This window comes from Cydia pomonella, chromosome 21, assembly GCF_033807575.1.
Source record: "Cydia pomonella isolate Wapato2018A chromosome 21, ilCydPomo1, whole genome shotgun sequence".
NCBI lineage: Eukaryota > Metazoa > Arthropoda > Insecta > Lepidoptera > Tortricidae > Cydia > Cydia pomonella.
Genome location: NC_084723.1, coordinates 2,723,583 through 2,744,823, shown reverse-complemented (window position 1 = coordinate 2,744,823; position 21,241 = coordinate 2,723,583). Strand labels below are relative to the sequence as shown.

At 37.2% G+C, this 21,241-nt stretch overlaps 1 protein-coding gene across 2 annotated transcripts; it reads right to left on the bottom strand.

Annotated features, from left to right (window-relative positions):
* Positions 1 to 658: 658 nt before the first annotated feature.
* Positions 659 to 7,037, bottom strand: LOC133529515 (uncharacterized). 2 transcript variants are annotated; one of them, XM_061867239.1, is made up of 2 exons: positions 4,835 to 7,037; positions 659 to 3,639 (listed from the first exon to the last, which is right to left on the bottom strand). In XM_061867239.1, the coding sequence occupies exons 1-2, from the start codon at positions 6,386 to 6,388 to the stop codon at positions 3,616 to 3,618; spliced, it is 1,578 nt and encodes a 525-aa protein (XP_061723223.1). In that variant the 5' UTR covers positions 6,389 to 7,037; the 3' UTR covers positions 659 to 3,615. The 2 variants fall into 2 exon arrangements, with proteins under 2 accessions (XP_061723223.1, XP_061723222.1); XM_061867238.1 differs by having other exon boundaries at positions 4,835 to 4,959.
* Positions 7,038 to 21,241: the final 14,204 nt, after the last annotated feature.

The following is a 21,241-nucleotide window of genomic DNA, read 5'->3' as shown; positions in this document are numbered from 1 at the left end:
TATAGTACAAAAGACAGACATTCATATTCGTTAAATAGTGGTGCGTTGGTTACTTCTGCTTAGCAGTCATCTTATATGTAATATGAATATGAATACCCACTCAACGAGGGGGGGCGGGTCGGCAACGCGTATGTAACTACTCTGGAGTTGCAGGCGTACATAGGCTACGGAGACTGCTTACCATCAGGCGGGCCGTATGCTTGTTTGCCACCGACGTAGTATAAAAAAAAAAGAATACCCTACTATACAGGGTGACCTTAGCCATTGGACAAACCCTGAAATCCCACGTAGGGTTACTTCTCAGGAATGCTTTGACGTTAATATTTTTTTAATTAGAACAAAAGATAAAAAAAATAATTTTTCGAAGAAAAGTTATTTGCAATAATCGACAACAAAAAGAAACACACTGTGTGTCCGACCATGTGGCCGGCACAATTTGGATAATTGGATAAGCTGGTTCACTGGTGGATAACTCTTCAATAAAACGTTGGATTTAACACAATAGTCTTTTATTTCGACTTTCACATTTTTGAAGCACAATATTTGTGCACTAAAACTAATTTTATTATTTTTAACACAGAGTTATGGACTTACGCGTGCAGCCATTTTTGATAGAGAGAGCGAGAGCGATGATACAATTGACACTATCTATGGCGTGTGGCGCCGTTTGAGATACCAAAAAAAACTATGTTGACAATAAATCGCAATTACTTATAACGCTTAAACATTCCGCCCGCCAAGAACAGTATGTTCTTCCTACCGCCCGCCATGACATCATACAGCAGTACATACATAACAAGGTTTAGGAACTGCACATTACTAACGTACTAAACTAACATGAAAACGAGTTAACATGACATCAATAGATAACTTTGCACTCCATCTAAATTTTTTAAACATAAACAATACAATACACTGTTCACCAGTCTATAAGGCAGAGATCATGAACAACTTTGGTTACAATCTATAGAGATAGAGAAAACAGGCTGACTAAGACAAGTAACATTGTATGCTAACTTTAGCACGTTAACTAACATTTACTAACATACCCGTAAAAGTGAGTATCCAGAAATCACCTGAAGGTTAAAAACCCTTTAATTACTACATACCACATAAATGTAATTTAGAAAAAATAAAACTTATAAGTATACCTATTACAATATTTATACAATTAGTACTCTTTCCTATCAGTCATTTTGAATAAGTACACTTGTATAGTTTTACATACTAGTAGAATTTAGAAGTATTAATAGAGACTTCAGTAACAACCTTGTAGGAACTTCATTACGAGTAAGAACCTAAAGTTATACAGTAACAGTATCAACCATATGAATTTTACAGTACCATTTGGGTACCTACAACTAAATTTAACACATATTAATAACATACTCTTAGTCTTGCTCTGACTGGTAGCAAAATAAGAATACAGGAAACTATAACTTTAACTACATGACAAATAATACTAGTTGGCAACAGGCAACACTATTAATTTGGAAACAGGTCTCATAAGTTTGGAATGTTTACATTTTAAGGTAACGACTCTAGTGACATTGTCTGGACCAGGGTGCTTTTCTTGTACTAACCCATATAACCACATCGAGGGCGGGAGATCATCCTCCTTGACTAACACTACGTCACCTACCTGTGGCTCTGGGGTCACCTTAGTCCATTTGTACCTCTGATAGAGCGTTGTTAGGTACTCCTGAGACCACTTTCGCCAGAACTGCTGCATAATCTTCTGGGTGAGCTGCCATCTATGTAAAGGGCTGATTTGAGAATCTTCATAGTTGCGATCTGGCGCGGTTACCAGAGCTTCGCCAACTAGAAAGTGTCCCGGGGTGAGTGGACTCGTGTCCACTTCATTTGATGGCAGCTGGTACATGGGCCTACTGTTTAGACAAGCCTCAGCCTGTGCTAAAACCGTTGATAACTCCTCAAACGTGAGAGTGGTGCCATCTAGGACCCGTTTCAAATGATATTTAGTAGAGGCGACACCCGCCTCCCAGAGTCCACCGAAATTGGGAGCCCGGGGTGGAATAAAATGCCATTCAGTACCTTCATTAGCTAAGGCCTCAGCAACCTCTTTCATGACAGAAGCCTCGCCCTGCTGGAAGAGGATGCGCAGTTCCTTGGATGCACCGACAAAGTTGGACCCATTGTCGCTCCAAATCTCCTTACAGGGTCCTCGCCGTGCCACGAACCGTCTATAAGCAGCTAGAAACCCTTCAGTGGTAAGTGAACTTACTGCCTCCAGGTGGATACAACGGGTTACCATACATACAAACAGTGCTATATAGCCCTTATAGCTCTTGCATCCTCTACCTTTGGATATTCTGATATTTATAGGGCCTGCATAGTCGCACCCGGTGCGGTGGAACGGTCGAGCAACAGTCACCCTGCTACTGGGTAAATCAGCCATGAAGGGTTGAGTTTTGGTGACTTTGTACTTTATACATCTCACACATTTACTTAAAATATGTCTAATCAAGCTTTTGGCATTAATAATTAGAAACTTGGATCTTACATAATTTAGGGTGAGTTGGGGGCCTCCGTGGAGAGTCCTTGAGTGAGCGTCACTCACAATCAGCTTTGACAAGTGATGGTCATGAGGCATTATGATAGGATGCTTTACATTATAAGAATGATCGCTATGCTCAATCCTACCTCGCGTTCTCATAATGCCATCCTCGTCCAAGAAGGGACACAATGATAAGATAATGCTTCTCCGGGGAATTGGATTAGAGTTATTCAGGTTAGTTAATTCCCGGGGAAAGGCTGACAATTGACTTGCTTTAATACCTACCTTCAAGGCATTATCAAGCTCTCTTGCGGTCAGATAGGATGGAAACGATTCTCCTTTCAGTTTTTTACAAAATCTGAGACAGTAAGCTACTACTCTTACTGTCTTTGTTAAAGATGAGTATTTAGTCCAAGCACTCAACTCTTCGGATGGCTGAGCAGGGGATAAAACTGTACATACCTGGACTTTCATGGGCTTTGCTTCTAGCTCAGTGGATACGGGCTCGGATGTTGGATGCTGGTAGTTAGGGTCATGTAGCCAAGCTGGGCCATGGACCCACAACTCGAATTGGATGAAATCAGATGGTGACATTCCTCGACTTGCACAGTCTGCCGGGTTGCTGGTGGATTCTACATGCGCCCACTGATCATGGTTTAGTATGGATAGGATCTCAGTGACGCGATTGGCAACAAACGTTGTCCAACGGTTCGGCTCACCTTGAAGCCATGCGAGGACTATGGTTGAGTCTGTCCAAGCCCTGCAATGACTGACTGGCATGGATAAGACAGTGGATACTTCTGCCAGCAGTTTGGATAAGAGTACTGCTCCGGAAAGTTCAAGTCGGGGTGTGGAAATTTGGCGGATTGGACAGACCTTCGTTCTGGCTGCGACTAAATGGACAGTAACATTACCTTCATGATCCACTACCCTCAGATATACGACTGCTGCGTAAGCGTCGTTGGAGGCGTCGCAGTACCCATGCAGCTGGATATCACTCGCGTCTTGCCTGACGCCAACCCATCTTGGCATGATGAAGTCGTTGAGAACCGGGAGCTGCTCACGGAACTCATTCCACTCTGTCAGCAAGTTGGAAGTCACTTCCTCGTCCCACGAGTGACCTGAAACCCACAGTTTTTGCATGTATCTCTTGGCTCGGATAATGACTGGGGAAATCCATCCCAGTGGATCAAAGAGACGTGATATGTCAGACAAGATGTTCCGCTTGGTGACGGGGGTTGGCTGTGGAGGTAAGTTAACCTTATAGTGAAATGAGTCAGTCTGATGATTCCAAGACAAGCCTAGGATTTTGATCATGTCATCCAGTTTTATGTCTTTGTCAGAGCTGGTAACCGGGTGTGGATAAATTGTTTCCATTAATCTTTGACTATTGCTTGCCCATTTTTGTAATTCAAACCCAGCTTTGCTTAGCAAACTAACTATTTCCGAATAGATTTGGATGGCTTGATCATCTGTCTCACACCCACTCATGAAATCATCCATATAGAAATCTGTCAGCACCCTTTCTGCAGCCAATGGATAATCTTTACCATCATCTTTAGCCACTTGCTGTAAACTTTTGACTGCAAGATAGGGAGCTGATGAGACCCCGAAAGTTACACGTAACATCCTGTAATCCTTTACAATGTCATCAGAACTCTCACGCCACAGCAAGCGTTGGAAATCAGTGTGTTTGTCCACGACTTTAACCTGCCTGTACATTTTTATAATATCTGCTATAAAGCAAATTGGATGAATACGCCATTTCATGATGATATGACGCAGTTCTGGTTGTAGTCGTGGACCAACCAAGAGATCATCATTCAAGGACCTGCCATTAATACCTTTAGAAGAGCAGTCAAAAACCATGCGAAACTTGGTTGTGGATTTGTCGCTGCGAATCACGGCATGGTAAGGCATGTACACACAGCCAGGTCTCGCAGCGTCCCGCTGGTCTTGGATAAGTTCCATGTGATTTAGTGATAAATATTCATTTATCACTTTGGTATATTCCTGCTTTAGGAGTGGATTGCTATCCATCTTTTTCTCCAATGAGAGAAATCTCCTTAAAGCCACTTTCCGTGATTCGCCATACTGACATGATGGATCTTCATCACGAAATGGGAGACTAACAACATAGCGACCTGTACAGTCTCTAGTTGTAGTGGATGCATAATGCTCCTCACACACTTGGTCCTCCTTAGACAACAAGGTGCGAGGCTGATCAGTTTCTATTTCCCAGAATTTACGGAGAGTGTCATTAATGGAGTTATCCAGAATATGAGCAGTTATAAAGCTATTAGAATGGTTACTCACTTGTGTTCTTCCTGACAGGATCCAGCCCAAAGCGGTGTTCTGTGCTGTCAGCGTGGACGTCGGATTACGTACAATACCCTCTGTCAGGGTCAGTCCATACACCTCAGCACCCAGCAACATGTCCACATGGCCTGGAGTGTCATATCCTGGATCTGCCATCTTTAATTTCTTCAACTCCTGCCAATCATGAATCTCAACTTTCTGTGAAGGAATGGGATTAGTTACCTGACTTACCACATATGCTTGAACAACGCAACTAAAAGAGCTACAAATGGATTGTATTTTGAATTGAACTTTGTGTTTAATTGGGACTGACAAGGGGATTTTTTCTCCGCCCAGCCCTGAGGGATCAACACTAACATTAACAGGTATCTTGTGTAACTGAAGCAATTGTACAGCACGCTCGGTCACGAATGATAATTGTGCACCCTGGTCAAGAAATGCCCTAAGTATATGACAGTTTCCTTTATTTTCTACCTTAACTAATGCCGTTGTTAATATTATCTCACTATTCGATGAACCTGAACTTTCAGCAGCGTGAGCCACAATGTTACCAGGCCCAGGTTCCTTCTGCTCCGACTTCTCATGGGTACTCGGCTGTTGGTTGTGGATCTTCACCCCTTCAACGGCTCGGCTTGGTTGCGCTGAAGGTGGTTGCTCGCTGTCCAGATGCAATAGGGAGTGGTGACGGCGGCCGCAGCGCCTACATGTTGTGTCTCGCTTGCAGTGTGTTGCAGAATGCTTTGCTCCAAAGCAATTGAAGCACAACGCCTTACTTTTGACAAAGTCCCTCCGTTGTTGTACAGAGTCCTGGCTAAACCGCTTACATTGGTACAACAAGTGAGCCTCTACACAAAATGGGCAGGATACTGATGATGCTGATGAGGTAATGCTGAACACTTTAGGTCGCTCTGTTTCTTTTAATCTTGTTTCTTTCTTAGTACTTGGCTCTAAGAACTCCAATGCTCTGAATCTGGATTCTAGGAATGTTGAAAATTCACTAAACGTTGGTATTTTATCTGAGTAATCACTTATCTTGTGTTCCCATTCTTTCCGGGATTCCTGGTCAAGCTTCTGTATGATCAGGTGGATGATGATAAGATCCCATGTTGAAACATCAATATTCATGTTGGTCAGAGCACTTAAACATTCATTTGTTGTGTCTAATATTTGTTTGACACCATAAGAAGATGCTGCGGTTAAAGTCTTTTGGCTTATTAAGCGGTTAAGTATGCACGATGAGATGTAGCGAGTGTTGCTGTAACGTTTCTTCAATAATGTCCAACATTGTTCATAATTTGCATCCGTTATAGGTGTGTGTCGTATTAACTGCTCTGCTTCACCCGTCAGATGACCCTTTAAGTAGTGGAGCTTTTGTACAGGTGCTAAAGTCTGGTTGTTATTGATCACAGATTCGAATAGGTCGTGAAAAGTAGGCCACTCCGCATACTTGCCAGAAAATACGGGGATTATAATTCTAGGTAGCTTCACTGCACTTGATGGATTTGATTCACTCTGTAGATTATTATGTGTGTGAGTTGAGGATGTTGACATTGTTGATTTGATTTTTTCCAAGGCCTCTTTAACTGACACTTATAATCAATATATTTTTCTTCGACTCTGTCATAGGTTTCATTTGTGAAGTACGTATTGCTTGGATCCTTAGATTCTAACAAAATCGTTTGATGGTTGCTCTCGAAAGATTTCCAATTTCCTTCGAGAAGATCTAACCTTGCTTGTAAGTACGTGTTGGTCATACGCGATTTCGGTGATTTTTTGAGGTTAGAAGCGGCCTTGTCAATTATCTCTTCTATATTTTGCTGTAATTTTATATATTCCATGGTGATAATCTTGTAATTTCGTTCTTATTCGGTTCGATTGGACCAATGTCCGACCATGTGGCCGGCACAATTTGGATAATTGGATAAGCTGGTTCACTGGTGGATAACTCTTCAATAAAACGTTGGATTTAACACAATAGTCTTTTATTTCGACTTTCACATTTTTGAAGCACAATATTTGTGCACTAAAACTAATTTTATTATTTTTAACACAGAGTTATGGACTTACGCGTGCAGCCATTTTTGATAGAGAGAGCGAGAGCGATGATACAATTGACACTATCTATGGGCGTGTGGCGCCGTTTGAGATACCAAAAAAAACTATGTTGACAATAAATCGCAATTACTTATAACGCTTAAACACTGTGTTAATCTTTGGTAGTGTTTTTGACAATTTGTTCGAAATATTTGATAATGATGACATTTTTCAAAAGTCAGAAGCTTATTAAAGTCATAAATAAAACTGATAATCAAAAAGTTCAAAGAAGGTTCCATACTATTCTTTGAGGATATTACCTTAGGAGCTACTAACACATACAGGCTGCTCCAAAGTAAAAAATGGTAATTTGTTAATTTCTTCGAAACCGCTACACCGGCTGTTATGATACTTTGTACACTGGTTCTAAATATCCTAATGCATATGTACATTTCGGCTTTGTCCAATGGCTAGGGACACACTATATAGTACAATAACACAACTGTTGTATTTAAGCAAAGGTCTACAACGTAAATTTAATCTTGTATAGGTACTTACTTTCGATTTTAGATGTTTTCTGCTGTCTTAGAAAAAAATTGCATGCAACGGTAAATTGTAAGTTCCTTTAATTCAAGAGCCTTGTATTTAAAACACGTATTATGTACCTGTTGCATAAAATACTATTTTAATGTTATTTTTGTGTGCTTTGCAAATTATATTCATATAATATACCTTACTTATCAAAATAAGCGCTTCAAGTGCTATAAATCATGCTCGTTAGTGGCATCTAGCAGACGGCACCGGTTGCAAGTTTAAATGAGCACTGCGCTTTGTGGCTCAGCATTGCATTTGGATCTAAATACTGAATAACTTGAAAACTTCATATGTATTTCTATTAAAGGAACATACATTTATAATGTGAATAAAATGATTACGGCGTTTGGATAATAATCTGATAAGGTTTAAGGTTGTAAATAAATAATAGTAGATTTTTAACCAAGGGATGAAATGCACGCATTTTTGTAAAGGTAGTCTGGCGCTCGAAGGCAGTGAGAACGCTAACAGTCTGAGACTGAAATGGTTGCCTTTCACCCGAGTTAAACCCTCTTAAATTAAAATATAAAGGAATTAAAAAAAAATGGCTAAGTATTAATTGCAGTAGTATTTTTTGAGGGTACTTTCAATTAACAATTTAGGTACAAAATATCGTCTTTTATGGAATGGGGAATTAATTATCAGAATGAAAATTGTACAATAAAGCCACTTAAAACCAACCTTTTTAGTGCTTATCGTAAAAAAAGAAAAAAACCTACTTAGAAAGTACAGAGCTCTAGAGAGTAAACGTATCATTATCTACACACTTTTTAGAACAACAACGATCTACTTTCAGAGCATGACTAATGAAAATAAATAAATAGATTTACTTATACGATTGTAATTGCTAAAAAGTAAATAAAAAATCAAGAAATGAATTCATTCAACAAAGTTCATATTTTTAGGATTAGTTAAATTTAGAATAATAAACCAAGTAATTAAGTATGTTCTATGTAGGTAAATTGCAATTCATTTTTGAAATAAATAAATAGTGAGTAAAGTGGTATTGTAGATTATTTACCATAAATTAACGTATTCATTATTATACAATATAAAATACCTGATATAATTATAATTTCCTCGTGCTTAATTCCTGCGTACTTCTTTGTTATGCTTGAAAAACGAACTCATTATTTCATTTACATTTTATAGTATTTTATGCAACCGTTGTTTAAGAGAAGTCAAAAAAGGCGAGTGGCGTGAGTCTCTATGGACTCTTTTATTAATAAAGACGCCAAGAGTATTTTGAACTCAGTTAAACGACGTTGCATACTTTTTCTACGACCAAGCACTTACTTTGAAATAAAATTGTAACAAATATTTTCCATGTCATCTATCGCGATTTTGAAGGCAGCAAATTTTTAGTTATTGGGCCATCAATGATATTTCTTAAGGCGTAGACACTAAGTTTTCGTCTTCATCCATTTTAACTTGAAAGACACGCTGTTTTTTAACACAAAAGCAGTTTTTATTCGACATTCACATTCAAGAAGTAGCAAAGAATGGAGAGTACGGGCGGGAAATAGAATTAATGAAATTAAAAAAAAAAACTTGTCCATGGTTCACTTATTTGTCAGAGATGACATTTAAAAAAAGGTTGGCAACAATGTATTTAATACAATATTTTTTAAGTGGTTATTATACGAAGTATCGAAAAGTGCCAAAACTGCGTGTATGCACAAATGCGTTTTTGGGGAAAAGACTAAAGACTTGTCTTGACAACTATAAGGTAAGGTTTTAAAGATATGTGCACGACCCTTTTAATGACAAATAAAAACGGGAGTAGAATTTTTTTTTTTTTATATCAAGCCATAATTAGAATAACCTACAATTCGTCCCTTTTGACACACATATTTATTTAAGTCCACTGAAACCAACAAATAAGAAGGAGGCCAATTCGAACTTTCATTCCGATATCAAAAGGATATCAATAAATTATCATTCGCGCGTGCATTTCTCTCGCACTTTTTTGTACATGTATGTGAGCGAGACGCACGAGAGAATGATAACAAAATGATATTGGAATTTCATTCCTATTGGCCTCTAGGCGTTTTATTTACTTATTCCAATATCCCGAAAGCCTTGAAATATCGCTTTCAATAACCATTCTGTTTTCCCAGACACTTGTTTGCGATGTTTTCTATGAATAATAGTGCTTCATTTATCTGCCGAAGTAATTTTTGGTTTGGAGAATAAGTGCGTCATTTACTTGTGTTTTCAGGATTTTCAATATTTCGGTAAAAGTTGTTGAAGAGGTTTTAGGCAAAAATAACATTTATGGGGACTCTTTTATAATTATTATTGATTTTTTTTTGATACACTACCAGCGCTTGGCCTGGTTTCTTATTATTATGTTTAACGCCCGACGTAAAAAGAGGGGTGTTATGACTTTGTCGCCAATGTCTGTCAGTTTAGAAATCGTAGCTCTCCAACGGATAGACCAATTTCGATGCAGTTTTTTTGATGCGGAAGTGAGTTTTCTTGTGGTGGTTCATAGCTGTATTTGATAGAAATCGATGTTATAGAAAATAATTGCAATGATCGGTCTTGAAGACACTATTTAACGGTCATTTTATGACAAATACCATCTAGTTACATACCTGTAATGGCCTCTAAATTGTATAACAAATTACCGGATTTGCTCATAAAAGAACAGCTGTCGACATTTAAGGTTAAACAATTTATTGAAAGAGAAATGTTATTAAAATGTAAATAAATTTATTATGGACACTGACAAATTAATGATTGACTTATAGAATTACCTTTTACTTGTTATTTATTATTACTATTAATTAAAACTTATAGAATATTATAAAAATAAGTGGTGAAAATGTAAAATATTTCGAATAATATTGCATGCGCTAGGTAATCTTATTTATTGTACGTCGCAAGACATGTTACAGATAACAAAAATTGTTTATAACATCTGTATTCATTACCTGTAATGCACAATATACATCGTGGGCCAATTAAACCCGACAGATTTTAACCACGCATTCCTGAGATTATAAGGAGCAAAAAATGTTATATGAGTTTTGGCCAAATTCGCCATAAAAATTTTTTTTTTCCGAAAAAAAATTTCCTTTTGCGTTTTCTGCACATGACACGTTATTTATTTTTACACCTTGGTGAAAAAAAATCATTACAACGAATAAGTAAAATTTTATTTTTATTTACAGATGAAAATTGCGAGTTTACTTTAAAACTTTAATATCTGTCAGTAGGTATGTCTAAACCAAGTCACATAGTGGCAGCATCACAGCTAAAAAGGCGTTTTTGACTAAGTTATAAAAGAAACAAATTTTCACAGAAATTGTCATTATCTCTAAAACAAGACCGATTCAGAAAACATTGTATGACATTTTAGTCTCTAAATGCGGTCAAGAATACACCTTTGAAATCTGTCGGGTTTAATTGGCCCACGGTGTATAAATAATTAAATAAATGACTTATGACATAAATTCAGAACATTTGTACCTTAATCGCTAACGAGTATTATTAAACAAATAATTAACATTTTTTTTGGTTGTAGGTTGCAGATTATCGAATCGACAAACATTTTATTTTATCGTAGGCCGTTTTATACACCAACACGCACCACACTTTTACGTAAGGTTAGGTTAGATTAAAATTGTTTTATGGCAATCCTGAAAAGTTACGCGTTTCTGAGAAAAACCAAATTATGACTAACGAAAATGCGGACAAACAATACATTATGACTTAAAACTTTATGGGAAACAATAGAAACCCGCCAGAACCCTTTTGTTTTGCTGCAACGCACACAAAAAACCTACCTAACTTTTATCGATGCTTTTTGTTTATTATTTAATTTTTATTTTGGTGTTGCTATTGTTAATCTAATTTTTTGTCTATATTGTATTGTGGCAAGCAAATATATAGTTTCTATCCATCTATCTACACTATTTTACTTTTTTTATACCACGTCGGTGCAAAAAAGCATATGGAAGGCCTGTTATCCGTCACCGTAGTCTATAGACGCCTGCAACTCCTAGTGCAACCTGCAACAAGTGGAAAAACTGTGAATTATTTTTATCATTTTTCTTTGGCTAAGGCAACAGCTATAGATAGGAACGAAAGGTCCGATCGCTGTGTCTCGCTCTAACCTATAGTTGTCGCCTTAGCCGAAGCCAGTCGCGCAATGTCGTGGCCAGCGCGTAACTTATACTGGTCTCAGCTTATCTGGAGCCCTTCCAAATCCCCAAGCAATTTTAAACCTTACCCACAACAACGTAAGTCCATTTACACCTTCACACCATTCTAGCATGTAAGCGTTTAGTAATTACAGTTAAAATCGCGTGTAAAATTAAATCGACTTGAGTCGTTTAGGTACTGAATTTAGGAAGAGGCAGACGACTTCAGATATAATCTTGCATGACTGTAATTTGGCGACACGACTTTAAAACTTTGTCTGAATTTGAAAATCGAATTATGTAACTTGATGGCGCTTCATTTGTTAGCGAGGACTTTAAGGCCCCGTGGATTCAGGGTCTTCTCTCACTCTAGATCATGAGTGTGAGCGTACCAGGGATTGCGGATTCATGTTTTTAATTGTTATTTTAAGTAAGTTTTAACAAAAAAAAATCAATGAGTTCGATGAAAAATAAAATTGCCCTTTTTTGAAGCAATTTTCATATTTTTAGCTTTTGTGTACAAATTGTTACACTTTAGTTGTAACAATTTGTACACAAAAAAAAACAACAAATTGTGTATTGTTTAGTAGTTGTTTAGTTTTTGTTAATTGTTTTTGTTTTTTAATTGTTATGTTTGTGTTTTTTTTCTATTCAGCGTAAATCAAGAAATCTGCTTTCGAATCGATAAAGTTACGAGTATTAGACAAAGGTTTCAAGATTGCTCTCATATTTTTTGGGAACCGTATTTTGACTTATGTCGACCGGAATATGGACCGTGATTACCTTTTTTATTGTTTTCAAGCTCCCGATATCGCGACGCAGTTACGTGTATCTTGTTCGTGAACAACTCGGTCTACCCTACTTCGTGCGAGTCGGCTGCGTTCACTTTCAACGTTACCAACTGGTCGCGTCCACACTTGTCGGTCTATCCAAGCACACTATACTTAGTGTCACTACCAGTGTTTGATTCGGATGCCACTGGTTTTTTACACAAACAAAACATTTCACACATTTGACAGTTTAAACCCACCTTCACGATTGAAATTTTTCGTTTCGACGCAGATTTCATTGGTCGTGGTCGAAAATAAAGGTAACAAAATAAATTCGCGATATACCCGGTTTTAAATATGTTTTAAAAAGAAATGTTTGTATCTGTCAATTTCAACGGCTTCTCTTACCATCTTGGTATATAGTGGTGGTTGGTATAACCGTGAATCATTCAAAATCCCACTTCTGAGATATTATAACTCATTCTGGTAGGTTGACCCTCTGTTGCCTCCGAAGTCCATCCCTCAGCGCGTCCTGATCCAAAGTGATCTCCCAGCTAATTCTTGTTCCAGGTTCCGCTTATCCTTTCCTCGCCAATCCAGTTTTTAATATTGTTGCCATACAATAATTTACATTTATATATTTTTTAATTAATTTTACTAAATATTATTGATCAAATCATGTCAACTGTAACCCTAATATGGTCTAAAAAGCGCTACGATTTTTCAAAAACTCTGTTCGAATCTACTGCACCTTAACTTGGCCGTTAGATGAGCTAGAAAGATAGTACTTGAAATTAATGCGGTTCATAAACATCCAAAAAGCCTCGAAAGTCTATTAATCCTTGGCCCTTATCGGTTTAATTGACATTTGAGTAAGTAAGAAAGGGAGGGAGTTATGCTACTCAGATAAGGGGACTTTACAATATTGAGCGGTGAGCTGAGCGATATATCAATCGTATTGTGCCAACGATGTCTCTGTTAGGAACAGAATAAAGTAAAAACGAGAATGGGCTCGAAAAATAAGAAGGGGTTTAAAACAGTACCTTGTCAATGAGATAAAATTACTTGTTATTCCTTCGTAGAGCGGGCCCGCTGGAATTACTATGACCTTCGTTTCTTTCTCACAAATTAAGTCAGTCACTGTCCAGTCACAACTAAACAGAATGCATAAGACAGAAAGTTCATATTTTAATTCGTTCGATTCGTTATTGTCAAGTCGTATTTTCTTCAATCTAAAATGACTGAATGTAGTTTAGAATGGTGGTTATCCGGTAGAAGTGAAAGAATGTGATATTTGACGTAAAGTGTTGCTTGGTGAAATAATATATTCCTAAACAATGTGCTTAGCATACTTCGCACTAAATGGATCAATTTGAAAATTTTACAAAACGAATCACCTCAAATTAATCTGTCGTGAGTACTAACTTAAGCTGAAAAATACGGTTTTACTCACGTAACTTTAGTCAGAGCACGCCCTCAATACAGGCACGTCGCACTATCTTCGATTCGACAAGGCGAGGTTACTGGTACGAGGAAAATGTTACGTACCACATAAAATATGTGATGTGATCGAGATTGGGTGGCGTCCTAATTTCAATCGAGATAGCGGCTGAGCTGCACCGCCAGCATGGAAGCCTGTGATCTCTCAGCAGAGGGCCAGTGGGTGTGGTGACCGTGTAGAGTTCGTGCTTATTATCATTACAAGTGGTGGATGACACAAACCTGCCACTTTGCCTGCCTATAACGACAGCGCAAGACGTCCCCCAATCAGTTATCTCATTGCGCGCCAAGCGCGCGGCGCGGCGTGCAGCAGTATGCGACGCGCGGCTATTACTAAAATGAGTGCGCATCACTAAAATTACGTGGGACAAACCGTATTTTTCGGCATAAATGTACTATTAGTACCTAAGATATTGTTGATACAAGCAGCTTACATATAGCAATAATATGCATAAGACATGATTGGTCTAATAGGTATTTAACATATCCGTAACGGTCATGTCGACGACTAATTTCAAAACATTATGGATTTATTCATGTGTTTTATTGTACCTAATTAACCTATTTTTTCTGGCATCAGCTAATTTGTTTACATCTGTGACATTTTATCACTTTCAATGTCTGTTGTTAAAGAGCTTGCCAGTAAAATTAATTATTTAGTATCAACCTCTGAAAACCCGCAATTTGGCGAAGGCTAGTCGATTTCAAAGATGTGTTTACACTTTTGCATCTTACTTATTTATAATAAGGCAAAAATGTAAACATATATCTTTGACGTCGACTGGCTTAATTTAATATTGTCAGGGCATATAAAATATCAAGTAATATAGTAGTCTACTAAAGAAGGTAGCAGAAAAAGCTGCCGATTTCCAACTTGCTATATGAGTCGTCCCTTCGCGCGTGCTTTGAATCGTCCTTAGTGCAGGTCTGAGTGGACGCTCCAAGCGGAGCGTCGGCGGGGCGTGCAGCGTGGCGTTGGGCTCACAAGTGATTTGAGCAGCGTGCACTAAGGCCGCTTCTAAACGTATCATTTGTTTAATATGCACGCCGCACGCCCCGCCCCGCTGCACGCTCAACTCTAGCATCCAGTTAGTGTGTTGTATGTACCGAACGTTTTTGTATTTTTAATTCTTTTATTTTTAGGGGCAATCTTACACAGATTGGCAGAACCAATAGGTCAGACGTAACGTTTGATTACTTACATCATTTCTATAAGTTTTTACTGGTTTGTAATTTCTTTTCTGCATTTTTTCTAAGTTCTTTATATTTTTTAATAAAAGTAAAATTGATAAAATTTGAAATATCCCTAACAAAAGTACCGAAATATATTTATTCATATTCAGAAATAGAAATCAAATACAAAGGCTCATTTCAAGAAATCACTGAAAAAATTCTATAACTAAGTAAATGACTCCCAGACAAGTTTCAGTTATTTTTTTGACAAAAAGTAAAATATCAATGCAACAAAATAAAATAAAAAATTAAATCATACAAGAAACCTCCATAACCCAACACAATGGCTTTGACGCACACGTCATTTTCAATAAACATGTTTGAAATGACAGGCAATCCCCCGTCTCCAATTATGTTTAAGAGGCTTATCCCGTCAAAATACGGGTACACCCTACTCTGAAACATTACAAAGTCATATCTTAATTCATTTCACATTGAAAAAGCAACTATATCCTCAACAAAATAACGCCCTATTTCTTATAACACCAGTGAAAGAAGTTATACGATTTTGAAAATTACGGTACAAGTAAAGGCTGGGGTATCGTTATATCATTGTCCAAAAGCAAAAAGGACTAAATATGTGAGTTTTATTCATTTGAATTATCTTTAAGTAAGTAAGTAAATATTCTTTATTGCACCACAAAGAAGACAAATTAAAAAAAACAGATTTACAATGTAAAGAAAGGTCTTTGTTTTCTAGTTAGGTATTTTTTACAATTCAATGGCGGAATATGGGTGTAGGGTCGGCAACGCCCATGTAACTCTGGAGTTGCAGGCGTACATAGGCTACGGAGACTGCTTACCATCAGGCGGGCCGTATGCTTGTTTGCCACCGATGTAGTATAAAGAAAAAAAAAGAATATGCCAGTGTCAAATTGGTGGTAGCTGTTCCTTCTTTGTCAGGTGGTTACTGCCGTTCCAATCTCCATACTCCCGTTCGATATTTGTAATATACGTACAAAGTGATGAGAAGTATTAAGCATTATCTTATTTAATCTTATTATATTTTATATTATACACTGCCATCTAGTGAAAAGTTTTTGAAGCACGTACTTTCCTTTGACTTTTAATAGCTATTTTATTACTCGTAAAAGTCGCGCGGAAGGCAAACACTGAAGTTAGTCCACATTAAACCTAAAACATCAGCGTTTTTCCTTTGTTTCCCCTCTAATTTATTCCTGATTTTCTTCAGAAACTACACAATCTATATTGTAGCTTATATTACTCTTAATAAAGCTCAATTTTGCTTGGAAATTAACTCCGAGTGAAAATGCAAATTGACAATTGGTTTTATTGGGTTTTCAGTTGTTTTTTTAACTTTCCAAAGTAGATTTAGCTTTGGCCTTTGCGTTTGCATTGAATGTAAAATTGGACAATATTGTCAAAAGATGGGATTTTTCAGGAATTTTATTGTAAAGATTAGGTAAATTTTAAAATAGCTTACGAGTCCAAAAACAACAGTAAACAGTAAGCTGCACTTTTAGTTCAGAGGGTTAAACGTACATACTCTTAATAAAGTACTTAAGACCCAACACAGATAATAATGGATAGATGGAGTTTGATAATAAATTATAAGTCTGAAAGCTAGTATAGTTAGTATGTAGTTTTAAGATCATATTACGTTGTATGCTGGAAACGGGCAAGATCGATATTTCCTATATAAAGAGTAGAATATAGTAGAGAGCGTTTATTCGTGGCAAAATAAAATAAAAAGCGGCCAAGTGCGAGTCGGACTCGCCCATGAAGGGTTCCGTACCATTTATGACGTATTAAAAAAACTACTTTCTAGATCTGGTTCAAACCAATTTTCGGTGGAAGTTTGCATGGTAATGTATATCATATATTTTTTTTAGATTTTTCATTCTGTTATTTTAGAAGTTACAGGGGGGGGGGACACAATTTTTTTCACTTTGGAAGTGTCTCTCGCGCAAACTATTCAGTTTAGAAAAAAATTATATTAGAAACCTAAATATCATTTTTGAAGACCTATCCCTCACTTTGAAGACCCCACACGTATGGGTTTGATGAAAAAAGATTTTTCGAGTTTCAGTTCTAAGTATGGGGAGCCCCCAAAATTTATTGTTTTTTTTTTCTATTTTTGTGTAAACATCATAAGGACCGTGCCAGAATGATAGTGGACAACTGGAAAGGTGCATTTTTTAAATTCTGAGTAATATATAAAAATAAAACATAAAATAAACCAAACTTTAACATCCTCTTAATAAACTATTTTTAGGAATTCACTGTTAACTACTTATTTTGCTTGCAATCTGACTTTCTTTTTTATATTCTTCATCAGATTTTGGACGACGAAGTCCGTCACTTTTTCTGATGCCCTATTCCACTTTTTCTTGAAGTCATTGACTGACGTTGCAGCTTTGACATTTTTTTGTAGGTGCCGCTTCATTATAGCCCAGTATCTTTCAATAGGCCGGACTTCGGGGCAGTTAGGCGGGTTCATGTATTTTTGAACTACGTCCACTTTGTTGGTTTTATACCATTCTAGTGTGACCTTAGAATAATGGCATGATGCCAAGTCTGGCCAAAATAAAGTCGGTATCCTGTGCCTTTTGATGAAGGGTAGCAGCCTTTTCTGCAAGCACTCCTTGCGATATAATTCGGTGTTCAAATTTTCTGTGGTAAAGAATGCTTTAGACCGCATCCCGCATTGACAGATTGCCTGCCAAACTAATATCTTCTTGCCGAATTTCTCAATACAGATGGCATTATCCTTTTGATTAACCTTTTTACTAGCGGGTACCGTGATGAACTGGGGTCCTGGTAAGGTTTTAAAATCAAACTTACAATATGTTTCATCGTCCAGTATTATGCATAGCTTTTTTTGGTTAGTACAATATCGTAGAGTTTTCTAGTACGTTTTCGGACAGCTGCCGTCTGCTTATCATCTCGTTTGGGCTGTTTTTGTTTCTTGTATGTTTTTAAGTTACACCTGAGTTTGATTCGCTGAATCGTCGAAGACGACGTATTGGCTTTTTTCGCGGCGTCTCGTACCGAAAGGGACGGTTTTTGTAGAAACATCCGCATCACTTTCTTCTCCAGTGACGAGTCCCACGTACCTCGCTTTCTGCCAGACTTAGGCAGATCTTGTAAACTAGTAGTTTCACCGAACTTTTTTATTAATTTGTGCACACCTGATGGACTAACGTTATACTTTTTAGCGAGTTTTCTGAACGTCATACCCTTTAATTTGCACCAGTCGTCCAAAATATTTTTGCGAACTTCTAAGTTTATTCGTGCCATCTTGATAATGCATTAGAATTTAAACTGGTATTTGTCACTGTCAAAAAATACACTTAACTGGCCTTTATAAACGACTAAAAAGTTTTACTCTTTGACACAGAAACAAGTATTTATATGATCATAAAGTTGTCCACTATCATTCTGGCACGGTCCTTAATGCGGTTCATAGAATACATCTACTTACCAAGTTTGAACAGTATAGCTTTTATAGTTTCGGAAAAAAGTGGCTGTGACAGAATCGGACAGACAGACGGACATGACGAATCTATAAGGGTTCCGTTTTTTGCCATTTGGCTACGGAACCCTAAAAAGAAAACAACTAGTAACATAACATTTAAGCCACGAAATGATATCTTATATACATAGTTAACAATGAATAAATACATACTTAACATTACTTTACTTTAACATAATTTGCAATACCTACTGTTAGCGCTGTGGCAACACCGCTAGCTTGTCCACAACCAATGATGGATGGAGATGCGGCCCTGGGGGCCTACCGGGAAAATCGAAATTCACAAATTGCGGGGATCTTTCTCTTTTACTCTCACTACGACGTAATTAGAGTGACAGAGAAAAATGCCCGCAATTGACGAAATTCGATTTTCGCGGGCAACCAGAAAGCGCGATGCTAGCGCCAGAATTTCGCACATGCGACACATCGCCAGGAAGCGCGGCGCGATCATAGACCTCTTCCATTCTAACCACCACTTTGAACGCGCGTGTCCTAGACTATAGAACCTGACTATAAATATATAAAGAAACAGTAAAGTTGTAATACACCAATAAATTAATGGTACTTTACAGTGGCGGCGCGTCACAAACATTCGTAGGGAACCCGGAGCTAATTTTGTATTCCTTTTCTCCATGAACCGATCGTGAAAGTACTCAACGGGCTGAAGTTTAGACAAGCCGGTGGGAATCGAGTTCTTTGAACGATCCGCCACTGGTACTTTATTGCTATCTTGTATTATTTAAATAGCGCAATCAAGCGCTAACACCTACTGACTTCGGTGCTTATTAATTATCATTCTATTGTAATTTCAGATGACAACCTGTTTTCGATTTATTTCTTTTTTTCTTAAGTTTCTTTTATCGGTATCCGGGTTCGAATCCCTTCCCAATCCTAAAATATTTGACCCTAATTTATGGATGTCATCCATGCATACCTACAAGGTGTAATAAAAATATTAATACGGTGACGATACCGAATATGCCTTTAAACGGATCTCCACTATTTTTGTTATACTTGTGCCTAGTACCCAAAGTACAAGTTTTGTGTAGTTTGGGACTAGGTTGATCTGTGTAAGATTGTCTTCAAATATTTAAATATAAATGAATAAATAAATAAATATAAATATTATAGGACATTAGTACACAAATTGACTAAAGTTCCACAATACACAGAATAGGGCTTGTGTTGTGGATACTTAGACAACGATATATTATATTATATAAATATTTATAAATACTTGAATACATAGAAAAAACCCATGACTCAGGAACAAATATCCTCATCACACGAATAAATGCCCTTACCAGGATTTGAATCCGGGACCATCGGCTTTATAGGCAGGGTCACTACCCACTAGGCCAGGCCAGTCGTCAATATTTATTTATTTTGACAGTACCTATTATACGAACTTCATAACAGATGCGAGTTTATCAACAATAATAACAAAACCCAATTTCAACAGCAGGAAACCTTCTAAATCAAACTTAAACATTATTTAATATTGTTTCTGTCATTTCAAAATATCAAATTACTTTCATTTCTGGATAGATTGAAATTCCGATCGAGTTTCAAGTTATTTAATAAAGAAATGCTTTAGATGTATCTTTGTAGGGCAATAATGAGAAATAAATTCTCGATAAAAAATTCGAGATTCACATTAGTAGAAAAAAAGCGGCCAAGTGCGAGTCGGATTCGTCCATGAAGGGTTCCGTACCATTTATGACGTATTAAAAAAAACTACTTACTAGATCACGTTCAAACTAATTTTCGTTGGAAGTTTGTATGATAATGTACATCATATTATTTTTTACTTCTATCATTCTCTTATTTTAGAAGTTACAGAGGGGAGGATGGGGGGGGGGGGCACATTTTATCACTTTAGAAGTATCTCTCGCGAAAACTATTCAGTTTAAAAAATGATATTAGAAACCTCAATATCATTTTTGAAGACCTATCCAAATATACCCAACACGTATGGGTTTGATGAAAAAATAAAATTTTGAGTTTCAGTTCTAAGTATGGGGAACCCCCAAAATTTATAGTTTTTTTTTCTATTTTTGTGTAAAAATCTTAATGCGGTTCACAGAATACATCGACTTACCAAGTTTCAACAGTATAGTTCTTATACTTTCGGAAAAAGTGGCTGTGCCATACGGACGGACAGACAGACAGACATGACGAATCCATAAGGGTTCCGTTTTTTGCCATTTGGCTACGGAACCCTAAAAATATGCCCTTTTCGCCCCTCTTCTGTTTTTTAGGGTGAATTTTCTCGACAATTTGTATGTTACTGCTACTTTTTTTATCCTTAGTAAAAAAAGTGAAATGGAAAAATTTCTATCATTCGCAAAAAGGCATACAAGCACTCGTAAAGCAAACATACCGAATAAAAAACTGGTAAAATCTTGTGCAGAATATTATTACGAATTCAAATTACTTTAGAGAAGCATTTCATGAGTCTGATGTTTTTTCAAATAAAGAGGCCGATTTAGATTTGGTAATTTGATAAAGCTTTCATCTTATTTTGATACGACATTGAGTTGTGTCATCAGGCATCTCATTTACACCAATAAATGCCTTATGCTGATCCCGCAGTAGCTGTTATAAAATGTTATACAGTATGTAA

Coding starts and splice junctions, on each gene's coding strand:
- LOC133529515 (XM_061867238.1), bottom strand. CDS start 3,550: ATGCCAAGATGGGTTGGCGTCAGGCAAGACGCGAGTGATATCCAGCTG.